This window comes from Chlamydotis macqueenii, chromosome 4, assembly GCF_036417535.1.
Source record: "Chlamydotis macqueenii isolate bChlMac1 chromosome 4, bChlMac1.mat, whole genome shotgun sequence".
Taxonomy (NCBI): domain Eukaryota; kingdom Metazoa; phylum Chordata; class Aves; order Otidiformes; family Otididae; genus Chlamydotis; species Chlamydotis macqueenii.
The window spans coordinates 40,708,457-40,724,951 of NC_141559.1; the positions used below are offsets into that span (position 1 = coordinate 40,708,457).

Consider the following 16,495-nt stretch of genomic DNA (forward strand, 5'->3'; position numbering starts at 1 on the left):
TTAACATGCTTTTGATTTTGTAATGCTTTTCCCAGATGTATTATCACCAGTACAATACACTCAGTAATGACAACAAAAAATACATCATTACCCCTGACATGAAGATAAATGCAATTATGACTGTCTTGACAAATTTTGCACAACAGGCCAAATTATCAACTGTGTTGAGTTTAACTGCTGTTGCTCAAGAGCATCTCCACCGAAAATGAGCCCGGGAACACATACATACAAAAAGTTTTCAACCTTCCTCTACTAAACAAGAGTCTAGCTGAAAAGTTTCTGTATACATCCAAAAAGTCCATCCTTGAACCAACCTCTAGTCTTGCAAAAAGTGCCTGAACAATTATAATAAAATTGAATGAGTTGAGAAGATAGATAAAAGAACTGGAGTCTGCTTTCCATCTAAAAGCAAAGTCTAAGTTTGTGGACTTAGGCAACAGCTAGGGTTAATCTACGTGAGACAATTACAAAACTGACTTTAATTTCTCTTTTTTTTTTTTTAAACACAGTATACTTAAGCCTGTATAAAGTCATACACTGAAATAATTTATTTCAGGTTTTTAGTAGCTCCTATTCAGTTAATAATTGTTAAATGGCCCTATTATATATGTACTGGGCCTACTGCATTGGATTGTCAATACATGCAGGCTTGGTGGTTTAGAAATTTAAGACAACTCTGAAGATGTTGAAGTAGTTACCTGTACACATCTCTGCATCATACCATGTAGACATAATTCAAGTGCTTAAAAAATATATAACATATTTCCTACTGCTGCCATTTTTTTTTGCATTTTTGTAAGGGGAAGAGGTGCAAGGGGTGTGGTCCTGATGCACAAGATGATGCACAAAGAGAGATGGAGTTTATTCTGAAGAATCTTAAATTATCTTGACAGACAATGGTCAGACAACTGAAATGTCTATTCTGACTTGGTAACTATAACAAAGAGTGCATAGCCCTAGCTGCATTAGTAATAGCTTATACCTCCTGCTAGAAAAAAAAAAAGCACAATGTCTGCACATTATCTTTCTTTTTAAAACTCGGATCTTTGTAGTGTGTTACTAAATTGAAGTACACTGTGAAACTGCATGGTGGGCCATCACGAACTTCCTCATTCTGATTGTGTTTACGTTTCCATGCAAATTTCTTCCCAGCAAAGAAAAGTGAGAAGTTTTGGGTTACCATGTGAAGAAACTAAGCCTGATCCTCATTTACACTCTGTAGATGAGAGTCAACACTGGCTCACAAGTTTGGGGAGAAAAGCACCCAAAGCAAACAAACTTGTTTCAGTTCTGTTAAACTTACGGGATGGTGCATTTTCATTTACCACTAAATTAAGTAACTCAGGCTCACCCAGCTATCTACTCCAAATTCAGATATTAACTCAGAAGTGGCCAGCTTGCTCTCATTTCCAGGGGAAAATGCTCACTTTCTGATTGTGTGCTTCACACTAAGGGTATCAGACTGTCAGAAGCCCAAACTTCTGAACTAGGAAGAACTGTTGGCATTGTTTTTTCATTAACAAAGCTTATTTTAATGCTTATTCTGCTCAGTTATGCTTTGTATTGTTCCAGTCCTTGTCATGGGCACCAAACTAAGAGTCCCTACACATTCACAGTGTGGAGATGTTCAGCACTGCAAAGTCCCATACAACTTATGTCCCTCTGGAGAGTGTTTTGTAGGCACCATCCATCAGATTGCTGTGGTAATGGTAGCTCTAGAGGACACTGAATCAAATCCATAAATTTATTTCATGTAAATCTATAAAAAATGAGAAAGAGGGACCAAAGCTGGATTTGAACTGATCACCTCAGAAGGAAAAGCTCCATATCCCATTGTACTGAGCTATTTGCCACTCTGCCTCATTCTCTGCCTCTGGCTGGAGATTTAAAACACAGTAATACTCTGCCAGAGGACACAGTGTGTCCATCATCATGAAGAAAAATCAAGCAGAGAAAAGCATTTGGTTCCCTTGTAGTATTACTGTTTCAGATAAGAGAAGTATGTCTTCAGATTGAGATATGCTAACTTCTCTGTAGCAAAGATTTTTGTGTTAATTCTTACAGCTTGCCTAGCAGTCTATTACTGAGAGACAGTGACAGAAAGCCGACAAGAGAAGGGCACTCAGCCCAGGGCGGTGAGAAATTCCTTTAAAGAACACTACGTCTATCTTATTAGGGACTAACCTGCATACTTCTAAATCATCAGACCAGTCATCATAGAACACTGGAGGCTTCTGAACAGCATCCGTCAGGCTGGGCCCTGCCCCAGCAGGTGCTCCGTTATCTGGGACTGCTGGAGCACCGCTGCCAGAGCCAGCCTCTGCAAAGCAGTCCTTCGAATCTTTATTGCGTCTGAGGAAAGACGCAGACTGCCGATCTCTGCAGTAGCTTTTGCCTTTGCTTTTCCCACATTTTCTTGAGGAAATCCTTGCTTCCTGAGATGACGCTGAAGACTGTGATTCCTTAAGCCTTGGAACCCTTCTCCGGCGGTGATTTAAAGTAGGATTCTCAGGGTCAGATATCTCTTGCTCCTTTTTCCCCATTGTGCCCAAGGTGACAAGTTCAACAGCATTATTGTTTGAGGACCCATCCTGGTTAGTGCATGATCTATTGTTCTTTCTCCCCTTCCTGGGCATTCTGGCCTTTTCTCTTGCTCTCCTCCTAGCCTGAGCCCACTGACTCTCATCTGAAGATGAAGATGAATCAGGTGCCTTCCAGCTGGATCTCGCTGGCTCAGGATGTAGTTTACAGTCTTTCCCCTTTCCTTGCTTTTCTGTATGCTCACCATTGTCTCCAGTCTCTTTTCTCCGCCTAAACCTTCGTTTTACTTGTTTCTTAACAGACTCCCTATTAGAAGGGGTCAGCACCATGACAGGGGTTGCATGTTCAAGCTCATCTTCTGACAAATCATGCAAGGTAGTAGATCTAGACAAAGCAGTAAGCAATGGAAAGGGATGGAAATGATAAGGATGGGTGGAAAGAGAGAGAAAAATAACAGGAAAAAAAAAAAGATGAAAATGAGAACATGAATTTTAATAGAAAAAAATGAGAGTGAACAGCAAAACAGAACCAAAACAGAGATAAAAGAAAACTAAAGGCTATGTAAATTATGAATAGTGTTAAGCAGAAGCAAGAGCTACATATTGTTTAATAAAGACAACAACTAACAAGCATCAGCCAGGTTAGAGTATATTTTTCTCAGCACATACCTACAGATGTCCTGAGTGGAAGGGCAGACAGACAGCCGCGACTGACTCCTGGGAGCTGTTCCTGTTGTAGGACTGCTTGCCTGTTGAAATAAGTTAGACAGTTTGGAATCTTTGTCCATGAAATACATTGCAGATATTTTACTGCTTTGCCACATGATTACAAAATTAAAGTAACTGTTGCTGCTGTTCATAGCACAGTGTTGAACGCATGCAAGCTCACAAAATACAGGAAGCCTGACCAAAAGCTGACCAAAAGCAAAACTTATTTGTGGAACTAAACATGACTGGAGTGTTTCAGCTCTCATTTGCTCATGACTACTTCTTGTCACTGTTTGAGGAAGCAGGTTTCAACATTTGAATTTTCATTTTGGTTTTCATCTACTGTAAATGTCTGAAGGGAAAGGATATTGTTTGTATTTTATGCAATCAAATATCCATAATGATTCCTTTCAAAATGGAGTGAAGTGCATTTACATTATGCTAAGTGATGAAGAGCACAAAGCAAGCCTATGCTGAGAGGACTGACAGAAGAGCAAGAAAATTAGAGTATGTTTTAAAAGGTTTTCCAGGCAACCAGATCTTCTAGAAGAGCTCCAGTATGTTAAACAGATGAACCTGAGAAGACCAAAGTGCAGGCTGCATCTCTGCAGGGCTAATCACATTCTCAAACAGCAAGAGAGATATAAACCACATTTAGAATGTGACATTTTGCTCACAAGGTTGTTGCTACAAATTGCAGACACAGTTGTCCAGTAATTCCACTGAAAACATATTTTGATGGTGTTAACAGCAAACTATTTCAATCTGCCTCACAATCTACTGGCAGCATAGCTGCATGGAATCCAAATTTAAATTCAAGGGTTTGTGATTCTTCAGGATCACTCAGGAGGTATAGTATTGTGGGGAGAGGGTTCAATACAAATAATTCTTAATGCTGTGACCTTCTTTTACCTGATAATAGCATTAGCTTTTAGTATGTAACCCTGTCCCATTGTGAGCACCACTACCAAGTGGAGACAAAATATTAAAAGCTTAAGAGTTCCACAATTATGCACCAGATGCAGGGGAGGAATGACTATTCAGCAAGAGTATAAAGTACAAATAATACAAAAATGTAAAGGCTGTCACCTCAAGCTTTTGTACTAGCAGATCAAATTCAGTCACACATAGAGTCCATAATTAAAATTATTTCTAGCTCACCTTTCACAGACATTTTTGGTGTCAGTTTGAAAATTAATAGTACAAGCAAAAATAAATAAATACAGCAAGTACCTGCTGACACTTCACTCTTATCCAACGTTCTTAATATCCATTATGTTTCATATATAGATCTTTTGGAAACATCAGTCACCGCTATCTGCATTTTTGCTTTCAATAGGATACCAGCTGAGTCTTAAGAATGGTGCTTTTGCATTAAAATAATCTTCTAGCTTTCAGAATTCAAATAATCCTTTTTACCTCTTTATGTGTTATTGTCACAACACCAAAAATCTTACTAATTCTCTACTTCTAGTTCCATGAAAGGGAACCCAGAGATATTAAAAGTAAGCCAACATGAGAAATTCAATTGATAAAGCTTGTGGGCACAATCCTTATTTTCAAATGTTTTTTCAACGCCTGGGACCACCAGGCAGAGAAGAAACATTAGAATGACTGCAGCCTAATACTGGAAAAAAGGGACAAGTATTAGTGAGAGAAATTGTTTGTATTTCATCTCTCTTTTTCTGCAAAAGCTGCTTGTCAATTACACATACTGTGAAGGAATATGAATTGGTTTTACACACACATTAGAAGCAGATGGTATATGTACAGTTGGGTATATAATCTTTTTCCACCTCAGCCTCTGTGATTAGTTTTAAGTGATTAGGCATACCTTAAGCCATTTGCACAGCTACTTAATGAGGAAAGATGCAGACATCAACACCAGAGCTATGCTGCTGGGCTACATGCCGCTATGTGAAAAAACATCCTTCCAGACTAAACGAAGGACTGTTGAAGAAATCCAGCCCTAGAGTTGAGTGCGGACTCCTGAATTCATCCTCTGTGACTTGTTCCCATTTCTTCTTTCCCCTCCCAGCTACAGGACTGTCCCATCCCTTCTTTCAGGATCAGTGTACTATAGACGTTTGAATCAATCTTAAGCAGTGGCCAGGTCATCCTCATGCCATAAAGGCAAGATTTGGCAAGATTTACGTCACCTTGCCACAGGCATTACTCTACAAAGGGGTAAGGAGGGTGGCTCAGCTGGCCCAGTACCCGTACAGAAGGTCTGCACAAGTTCAAGAAACTTTCAGCAGCTATTAAAGCAGGAAGTCAGCTAGCCGGTTCTTAATAGAGCTGGAATCAAGCCAAAAAAATTAAAATCAATTCCTTGAAAAAGCTTTTACACTTATTATCTGGGATGGGAGACAGGTGGAAATCTAATTACTTTATGATAAAAATTACATTACCACTTTGATTGCTTAAATCTTACATTTCACTCCCAGCTGTAAAGAGGTCTGGACTGTTTCAGCTCTGCTCAAACTTACTTCCTAGCTCCCCTGCGCTGGCATAATGATGTTATGTTCCGTTGCACAGAACTCAGAGGAAGGTTTGTTTCCTTCTAAAACAATTTGATATAAAAATGAACTTTTTTTGCTTGCTTGTCTAATCCCTATGGGAGCAAACCTGACCTCTGGGCAGGCAAAAAGCCTACGGACCACTTAAGTCTTCACAAACAAAGCAAGAAAACTGCAACATGACAAGTTGTGCACAAGATAATTCAGATTCTTACCTGTAAGCAAGTTTCACTCAATAGGTTTCTACAACTTTTAAATACAAAGTTTGATTTTATCTACTTTAAAATAGCTTTTAATAGTAAAATGAATTCATTGAGTGTTTTCTAAACCAAGAAAGTTAGTGTTTCCGATATTCATAATTTGATGTTTACTTACAGACCTCAAAGGTACTGGACAGCCTTATTTTGCCAATAATTCCAGTCTTATCTCTGTAAATTAAATAGGAGTGGAAAGACCTGTTGCTGTCAGGTCTGTTCCTGCCACCACGTGTCCTATGAATATAATCATTCACAGCTAGTCAAGCTGTTTCTAAAAACTTGCAAATTCCAACTCAGCTGGAAGCCTATTCCAGACCTTTACCCCAAAATCCCTTTGCTTTTTCATCCTACCCACGTTCTGACAGCAAAAACAGCATCTGCTTTCTGCTACCAACGCTGCCTCTGGGCTTACCTCACTTCTTTTGGTAATATTCCCTCTTAGCCATCTCCTCTACAAGCTATAAATTCTAAACTCACTTAGAAAAAAAAAAATGAAGATACCCAAAGCAGCATTTAGTCGGTTGGTGTATTTACAGGCCACAGCATTGAGCCATATGAAAGTTCTAGGTTAGATCCTAGAAGTGCTATAGTTGTCTCAGTGTTTTGCTTCCTCTGAGCGGCAGAGTGGGCTGATGAGCCATGGCACTGCCCTGCATAGCGTCCACGTCCGTTCAGTCCCACTGCCTCCGAGTCTCTGCAGTACTGTGCCACCACAAAACACAGGAAACAACAAGTCCATCATCCCTGCTTATAATATAAGCTTTCTTTTATTTTTAATCATCTTTACTGCAAGTTTTAGCAACAAAATATAAAATCCTTCAAGTGGCATTAAGTGTATTTTAAAGGCATACCTGACAAACCAAAATGTGATCATTTGAATATATTCTGCTCACATTGTATCAGTCCAGCTCTTATGGGATTGTATATACAACAGATGATGGAAACAGACTCAGACACACAGATCTTATTGCTATAATTGCCATCCTGTTGCTATATTGGTATTTAGCACACTCAATATTTTGAGATACTCTATTTATTTAACAGAGGGATCAGATTGATGCTGTGGACTCCAATTCCACTTGGCAGGCAGAATAATGACTTTAAAAAAAAACCAAAACAGTATTCCGTGAGCGAATGTCTACTTCAGACAGCTATATTGTACAGTTCATTGGAATGTGAAAACTAAACAAGCACTGTACTAATTTTATCATAGCAAATTATATCAGCTGCATAATTAAATGTGGTAATGCAAAATAAAGTTGTCTGACAATTCATTTATAAACAAGGCAGCTCATTTCTCTATGCCATCAACACAAGGAAGATGCTTGAGGGATAATGCCAACTCCAGCTGATTAGGTTTGGCATTTCAAAAGCACTGTTAGTAGAGAGAGAGTCCCCATTCACCAGATTCAGCTGTCTTAGCCAGTTTAGATGAACTTTCTCATCAAGGATAAGCAATTCAATTAACAGACATGACATGGCACTTATCTGTAATTATTTTTTATATGTTCAACAGGATTTGGTAGTACACTTTTCAAAAAGAATACTGGTAAATACAGAGTTTTCAAGACAGGTGAGAGGACAATCAGTTATCTGACACAAGGGGACTTTAACAACACACACACGTCCGTATTAAAAGACTGCAGCAAAGACAGAAATGGGAGACAGAATGAAGTTCTACTGATGAAAACAATAAGAATTTCAAATCAAGATTGCCTTTACTTTGGTGTTCAGGATCTGATAGAATTTTCCAGACAAGAACAAAAAATCAGAGTCCTCACTGACCATCTATTGCTTAACATTGCACGTTGGAACTCATCCAAAAACATGAGTCAAGTTGTGGTCATGCTAAGAAGAAAGAAGGGCTCTACTTTGACCTAGCAGAAAAGCTTGGTAAAAAACACATTCCACAAGTGCAAAGCATTCCTGTTTGGATGGAGTTAAGCTTTAAAATAACAAACCATATGTAATGGACAGCTGCTATAAAATGGCCTCATGGATACCACCAGAAAGGCTAATGAATCCTCTAATGCCTCTGTTCTGAATAAGGAAAGCCAGAGGCATTTCCAAAAGCTGATCAGCTTACAACATTGCTTAAGAAAAAAGTTGTAGAAAATGGAGGGGTGACAGGGCAGACAGGGAATATGACTGAAGTTTTTATTCTGCTACTGAGTATGCTTTATAGCAGTAATGCATCACAGAATCCTCCAGATGCCATCACCCAATGCAGTTAAAAAGCTGAAACTCTATCCCATCAAATAATAGCACAAGGAATGGATACCTTAGAAGATTAGAGCAGTTTGCATGGCAATAAGCTCAGCAGGAGATCCAGTCTGTGTATTTTCATCTGAAAATTTCTGCCTTGTAAACAATGCAACTTTTTATGGAAAACATCTGTCTTTACAAACTTTTTTTTAATAATTTCACAGGTCTAAAAAGATCAAAAAACATGGTGGAAATGACCCAAGCCAGGTATATCTTACAAAGTGTGTCTTGATGGCAACTGAAACTTATGCACATGGGTTGGGGAAAGTGAGGGGTTTTTTTGTTTTCTTTTTTTTTCCTTTTATTTTTTGGTCCTTTATGATGGAGTTCCTGCTTTGTGGTCAGATCTCAAAGTTATTATAGTGTGATTCATGGCTTTATAACAACTGTTAAATTAATTGGTAACTCGATTTCTGTTATATTTTCTTTCATAGATTTTTTTTTTAATTATTCCTTGCACATTTCTTCCCCAGCCCTTTTCTTTCTCTACTGTTCTCCTTCCTCTCCTTACACCTGCCTCTGAAGAGAAAGAATAAAGAGAAAAGTAACACAGAAGGAAGGAGAGGAAATATCCTTACTATTTTGCTGAACGATATCACTCAGCACCTTTGAAAGTCAGTATGATCCTGTTATAAAATGGTTTGAAATCTAAATCACTAAAGCAGGTTTACTTTCAAAGTAACATCAAAATAGCAAGTGGCAAATCTATTCTACTATTTTAAAAAGAAACAAAAAAAAAAGGTAATTACAACTTTGACTTGAAGATTCAACAAGCTTTTAATTTTTTTTTCTCCAGTCTTACTGATCTATGTTAATCTTTATGTTAAACATAAAGGTTCTACTCAAAATCCACTCTTTCTATAGATGTAGAAGCACTGCTAGTTAATTCTGAATTAACAGATGGATTATAGTTTACAAAAGTCTTTGTACCGCAGCAATGTGATATTTTTGATTCATTATTCTCTTCAAGATGCATCTTTCTAGGCATTTTCACTCTGTTAATAAAAATGTTACGTAGTTCTTCAAAAAAATACACAGTGATGTGGGCAATTGAAACAAAGGATGTGTTGGTCTTTATACAAAAGGTGCAGAGCCCTGAAACGAGCAGCTTTTGACTGTCTGGAAGGAGCTGAATGCAAGTTTAGCCTGTAGGAAAGGTGAAGCACAGAATGTGCATCATCTTTATTAAAGGATTTTGTAGTATTTTAGTTCTAAAGGTAGTCAGTATCAGTATTTACAGAACATCATTTAGACTTTCTCTTCCGAAGAGAGCATCTGTTTCTACATATCCCTCTATCTGCAAGACTTAATGCCTCAAAATATTTCTATACACTGAACAGCTTTCGATCATATATTTGTGCCATTCTCCCACCAGTGCATACATATGTGAGTGTACACACTCACCGTATCCTTTGTTTGGTCTGATGGGCTATTAAGGACACAGACTGGATAAATTCCCATCTGTAAGGATATCATTATATATTTGAACAACTCTACTCTGCTGTCTATTTGATACCTACTTATTCCAGCCCTAAGGAAGAGAGAAACCTAAATGCGTTTTAGGTTTCTACAGCAAAAGAGCTGTAGAAAGAATATTGAAATGACTAAGCCAAAACACAGTGAAACCTTGACAATGCATCATTACGAAAAACAGAAGACAAAAAAACCCAAGGAACCTCAGACTACAGCAAAAAATAACTTTGTATCACTGTGGAAATAAAGTTTGCTTAATTAAATTGGTTTTAGGGCAAAGACCTGAAATGCGCTCCTGAGTGCCATGGTGAAAAAATAAATGTCATAAAAATTATCAGGAGTACATATGGAGTAGGTACATTACAGACCATGATTCTTGTTGAAAGCAAACAATAAGCATATGACATAACTTGCATACCGTGTTTACTGAAAACAAATCAAAGCTACTTCCCCTGTATGGTATTGCATATCATAGGATAGGACTGAATTCAGTGATAACATAATGTCTTTTCAGAAGTGGAAATTATATATATAGGCATTACACACAAAGTAAGCTTGTATAAACACATAACATTTGTGCTACTTAACACATTTCAAACACATAAGCCATTTTGTCTGGCTGCATGGATGTGGCATGTTTAGGTATACTCGGAATATGCTGTTGGTCAGAACTATGATTTAATAAAACAGAGTCTGTATAATTGTATGTTATTTTATATATACACTTGTATATTTTCCTGTATTCCCTCTCATTAGAACATGAGTTTAAAACAGGTCAAGTGTATCCAAGAATAAATTCCAGTTATTCCCTGGAACTGAAATGTATTTAATGCAATTTGATTCAGAAGTTCAAATATCAGGCAGACTCGGGTAAATTCTGCAGTCATGCCTTTTGATAAGCTTATTTTAAATAAAGAATAAATTCTATGGACAAGCCACAAAGTATTCTCTAGACAAAGAAATCAAACATTTACATCTAAGAGGAAAAAAAAGTCCAACAATAGTTATTATGCTATTGTTTCTAGTTCTATAAACAATGTTTCTAGTTTTTTGTCTTTCTCTGCTTTATGTTTTGATGAACAAAATACTCTTCACTAACTTGTTTACTTTGTGCTGCTGTTTTTTACATTAACAGAATCATAATGAGAGTTAAGTGCCAGGTTAGTCTTCTCCTTTGATATTAATGATTCTGTTTACCAGGAAGAAGAATCATTTAGATGACTAACATAACATTTCCACTCATATTTTACCCTTGGTTTTGTATACATTATTCACTGTAACAGCACTTTTGAAAGCTGACATTTTACATTTTACAAGAGAAAGGATTTGTTTTTTTTCTTGGATTATTTTCTTTTTTGAAAGCTCTATGTTTTCTCTCAGTTGCTCATTACACTAATCTAAAAGCTATGGTTGGAAAGTATGGAGCAACATGGTTCCTTGAAAAAAAAAATCACCAATCTGGAAGAGAATTGTGATTTATTATTAGTGTGAAATTTGCAAAGAACAATAAGAATAACAAGTGTGGATCAACTCGTAGCAGTGCAGTCCCTTGTAGCAAAATGCAAGGGGTTACACAATTGCTCTTTAGGATTCAGTCATGCAACAGATATTTTGGAGATGCTGCAATTCTCTTTCAGGCTATCAAAGTCCATGATATGAACTTCTTAAAAAATAATATTTAAGTTCCTTTATGCTTTTTCCACCATAATAGCTATCATCTGCACTTAAAATAATTCTGACAGAAGATATTATGCATTCTCTGTGGTATCACTGCCAAAGACTTGTTGGTATGTTTACCCATTAAAGAGATATGCATAGTGTGTAACAGTGAGTTCCTCTTCAAGTTGTGTAAATCACCCAGACTGTGATACAAGACTCTTCATACATTCAACTTGTGATAAGAGATGATGAAAAATTAGAGAATATAAAAATTCATGTGAAGGAACATTCAGTTTTAGTACAATAAATTAAAGGGAAATTTGTAATTCAAAAGGATAAAATATTACGTTACATGTTACATAAAGTGATACTCAATTTGTGAAATATATTTCAAAATCACAAACCAAGTAGCTCAAATCAATAAATTGGCAAAAATTAATTTTTCATCTAAAACTTTGGTGGTCATTACTTTGACATGCTGGTACATTTTGGTTTTCATTTGTATCTTACTGATAGGAGCTCAACCTGACATAAAAGACCAGTATAGAAATTGCATAAACATATAGTAAAATCAATTGTTTCCTTCTTTCCTTTCCCTGCTGTTTTTCATATTCTAAATTAAACCAATGAATATTATCACAATTAATATTCCAAAATAATCACCTCCCTTCTTCCTGATATAACTCAATGGAGTTTTATTAGATAGATGCTTCAAAGACTGGTAAACAAAAAGTGTTCTAACATCTGCTCCAGGCTTTTGAGAAGCAATCGAGCCAAAAAAAAAAAAAAAATAAATCAGGCAATTTGCTCCAAGTCTGAGTTTCTCTGCACTGAAAAATAAGCCCGAAGTTCCCCATCAGAGAATTTCAAATCTTACTGCTGAGAGAGTATCCTTCTCTAAGGAGCTCTTGAATCATAATTAACATGCAGAAAGATAATTACAATGTGTTAGAAACATTTCTTCCAGAAAGCATTTTAACATAACTAGGCAGCCTCAGAAGCACATATAAGCATAACCCCTATGGACTGTAATTCAAACACAAGATTTGTTCCACTGGTTAACCATGACAGAAAGAAATGAATCCACCAGAACCTTCTCAGACTACTGTTCCTCTTAGATTATACACATAGTTAGGAAGACATTACAAGTTCACTGAAAAAACCTACACTGTATAGAACTGAGCAGTGACAAATAGCTAATGAACAAGGTCAAGTTTTTAATTTACTTAGATTTTAAACATACTCTTCTGGTTTCGGCTGAGAAGAAGCTGATTTTCTTCTCAGTAGCTGCTGTGTTTTGGATTTAGTATGTGAAGAAGGTTGATAATACACTGATGTTAAATTAAACTCATCTCTTGCCTTTGGTAGGTAGTTTACATAACCTAGAACCTTCCAATCTTGTTTTGAGGTGCAATATTTGTTACAATTACTTTGTGCCATGTGATATTAATGTGAAAAGTCAGGCGTTTGCTCTTCTATGTATACACACCTATATACCCTCCTGTTTAAAAAAAAACCTAACACTTTGAATCAGACAACAAATTGGAAACTGGATTTCCAATCAAATGTCTTTCAGCACTTGAGAAGCTTCACTGGCAGGTAGCTCCACATAGAAAAATTGATCCAAAAGAATGAATGATGTACATCAGAAAAAGTTTAAGTGTATGCCTGAAAACCTTGCTTTTTAACTTACTACTTTAAAAGGTGCAAGTACTCCTTTCTAATAAGCATCTACACTGATTTCTGCAGAAATTACTTAAAAATAAATGTTAGTCACTACCACGTGTCTCGTGTTAGTGAATACATTTATGCTTTGTCACAGTGCAACCCACGCAAGTGACTTAAAAAAAACCAGAAAAAGTAATATCAAATCAACATAGATTTACAGTAATTATAACTACAGGCATGTATTTAAAATTCTTAGTGAAAATAATGCATACAATTCATTATGATCAAGCTTGCAAGTATATAACGATATACTTTTTAAAAATAGGCAGCAAGCCAGGAAGAGATTCAGTCATATCCTACAAGAGGCTGGCTATGTTCTACACTTTTTCCCTGCATTTTTTTCCTCCTTAATGTAAAACAGAAGAACCTAACATTTTAACTAGTTTCTTCAACTTCAAAAAAAAAAAAAAATCACAAGTGGGTTTGTTTCATATTTTTACAGCTCTGAGAAGAAAACGGTTTTACTGTATGTACCCCACAGTCAACAACATTGTGGGGAAGGGGCCTAAGGATATGGTGCTTCAACTGGATGCAAAATCTTAAGCTATAAAGATAACACAGGGCAGATCTTTAGCCTGGAACTCAAACAATTATTTTTCTGTCTTTTACCTCCTGTATATCCTGGCTTTTTGGCATAGATTTTAGCCACAAGATACAAAAAAAAAAGGAGGTTAAAAACCAAAGAACTCCAGCAGAAATCACATTTTTCCTCTTCCTAAAGTTTCCCTTCTTGGTTTCCTAGAAACTAATAAGCATCTAGATATAAAGCCCCGGTTTCAGTGAACCATATATCCCTGTAAAAGGAATTCAGGATTCAGTCCGAAATGATGACACAGTCATAGCTTTACACATTACAGCTGTTATTAATTGGGTAGGGCAGGAGGAGAAAAATCAAGGAGTAATTCCATCTTAAGCCAAAGTGCTAATGTAATATTGTGGAAAGCACGTGACGAAAATGCAACTGTTATTTACTTCTTATTATTACACATATTGCAGTACCGATTAATTACATATTTATACTTTAAGATGGATTTTACACAGTAACCACAATGTTAGGTAGCAAAAACTTAAACTCTGGTGTTTATAAAGAAAACGTCAGAATATACATATATGGGTGAATGGACTACAGTACTGTATTATGTTTCATAGACTCTGTTTTCTTTAAATTCTATACAAAGGAAATAGGTTCCACATACCTTCGAAATGTTACTTGATCGACTTGTGGAACGCCCTGGGGATTTGTCATTCTGGAAAACAAAATTATAAAATGAAAAAGTTATATCATTCAAATTCTAACTGAGAAGAAGTTGTACTCTTTTTGTGATTAAGAGTGCACAGCATTTCTCCTCCTCTATTTTTCTTAAGTTTGACTGCTGACTGTACAAAGGAAGACACCTCAACAAATAAACCATTAAAATATTCCTGTGAATTACATCAGTAAAAGCTGAAAAAAAGTTCTGTAAGAAATTAATGTTAGTACTTTATTACTGTGGGTTTATTTTACAGGCTTTTTTAAACAACATTTTAAGTGAAAGATTAATGTATCATCACAGCTTCTCATGAAAACTGGTACTATCGTATAAAGAGGAATGTTTCATGATAAATAATAAAATCCACCCTGTTGTGTTGAATACATCCCTGCTCAGAAAGATGAATTCCTCCTTTCAGGAAAATTAAAACAGTACTAGATGACTTCCTGGTCAGACATGTTCTGAGAATAACAAATTGTAATCAGTTTTAGATATAGTTCAGTTTAACTCCTACCCCTCCATCCCCTCTTGCTCCTACAAAAAACACACTCAAAAAACAACACCATCAGCTGAAATCCATTCATAAAGTATATATTGAATAGCTGTATTTCTATAGCACGTTTTTTTTTAAAAAAAAAAAAAGGAAAAAAAAAAGGAGGAATTGAAGCAGTGGTTCTCTAATTTGTTTAGTATTTACACTTTCCCCAGCAAGAGATTCAGCTTCATTTACACTGAAAAGGTAAAAGATACTTCAGAAAAAGTGCTCATCCCCTTGGTAAATGCATATATCTTAAGGAGGTCACGGAAATCTTTTTCTCAGCACTGAAAATGCGGGTTCAAACACTCAGGTGAGATTGGTTTTTAACTAGAAGGTGTTGAACTAGATACCATTTGTGCAAGTTTGTTAGGTAACCTACTTGGGGGAACAGGGGGGAAAAATCTAAAGTAGACCTTTCACCTGTGCAGCTTAATTTGCAATGCATGCATGTCGTAGTTCAGCCCTGATCAGGACCAGACTACGCAGTCTGTCTCTCACTCCCCCCACCATCCAAGAGAATAGGAGGAGATGATATAAGAAAAAACAGCTCAAGGTTTGAGATAAGGACGGGGAGAAATCCTTAAAGTTACCGTCACGGGCAAAACAGACTTGACTTGGGGAAAACTATTCATTTATTTCTAAAATTAGCAGGAGAATGAGACAGGGAACAAAATAACCTCCCCCCACCCCTCCCTCTTCCCGGGCTTAACATTATCTCTACTACCTTCCCCTCCCGAGCGGCACGGGGTGGGGGGAAGGGAATGGGGGTCGCGGTCAGTTCATCACGCGTTGTTTTACGCCGCTGTATCATCGTCAGGGGAAGAACTCCTCGCATTCCTCCTCTGCTCCAGCGTGGGGTCCCTCCCACGGGCCACAGTCCTTTGTGAAACTGCTCCGGCGTGGGTCATCTCTTCCACGGGGTGCAGTCCCTCTAGAACAGCTGTCCCAGCGGGCCCTCCACGGGCCACAGCCTCCTTCAGGCCTCCACCTGCTCCAGCGTGGGGTCCTCCACGGGCTCCAAGTGGATCTCTGCCCCTCCGTGGACCTCCATGGGCTGCAGGGGGACAACCTGCTCCACCATGGTCGTCACCACGAGTTGCAGAGGAATCTTGGCCAGGAGCCATATTACTCCTCCCCCTCCTTCTGAACTGACCTTGGCATCTGCAGCCGTTCCTCACAACAGGCTGGCAGACACCTCTCAGGATCCTTTTTACATCTTATTCACTTCTCATCTCCTCTCCACTTCTTGCAGCCGGGCCGGGCCGAGTTGGGCCCAGTCGGCTGCCCGGCGAGAGGCCAGAGGGTGAGGCCTGCAAGGCCCATGAGGCTCGCGCCTCCCCCTCTCTGCCCCCCGCTCAGCTGCTTCACATCTTCTCCTCCTCTTTTTCCTGTTTTCCCCTACTTAAATACGTTATCGCAGAGGCGTTATCACGGGACATTCTGCTACCAATTGGCTCGGCCTTGGCCAGCAGCGGGTCCGCCCTAGGCCCACCCGAGTCCACTGAACAAAGGGGAGCGACTTCTAGCAGTTTCCTACAGAAGCTACCACCTTAGGCAC

At 37.8% G+C, this 16,495-nt stretch overlaps 1 protein-coding gene across 2 annotated transcripts in view; it reads right to left on the reverse strand.

The window, feature by feature from the left end:
• The window catches only part of MARCHF1 (membrane associated ring-CH-type finger 1), a 249,725-nt gene that overhangs the window by 36,639 nt on the left and 196,591 nt on the right, over positions 1-16,495 (reverse strand). Inside the window, exons 6-8 of one of the 2 annotated variants that reach the window (XM_086746884.1) lie at positions 14,346-14,396; positions 3,210-3,289; positions 2,185-2,925 (exon numbers count right to left, since the gene is read on the reverse strand). In XM_086746884.1, coding sequence (XP_086603010.1) covers positions 2,185-2,925; positions 3,210-3,289; positions 14,346-14,396 — 872 coding nt within the window. The remainder of the gene's footprint in view (positions 1-2,184; positions 2,926-3,209; positions 3,290-14,345; positions 14,397-16,495) is intronic. The other variant, XM_086746885.1, reaches the window with a different exon arrangement.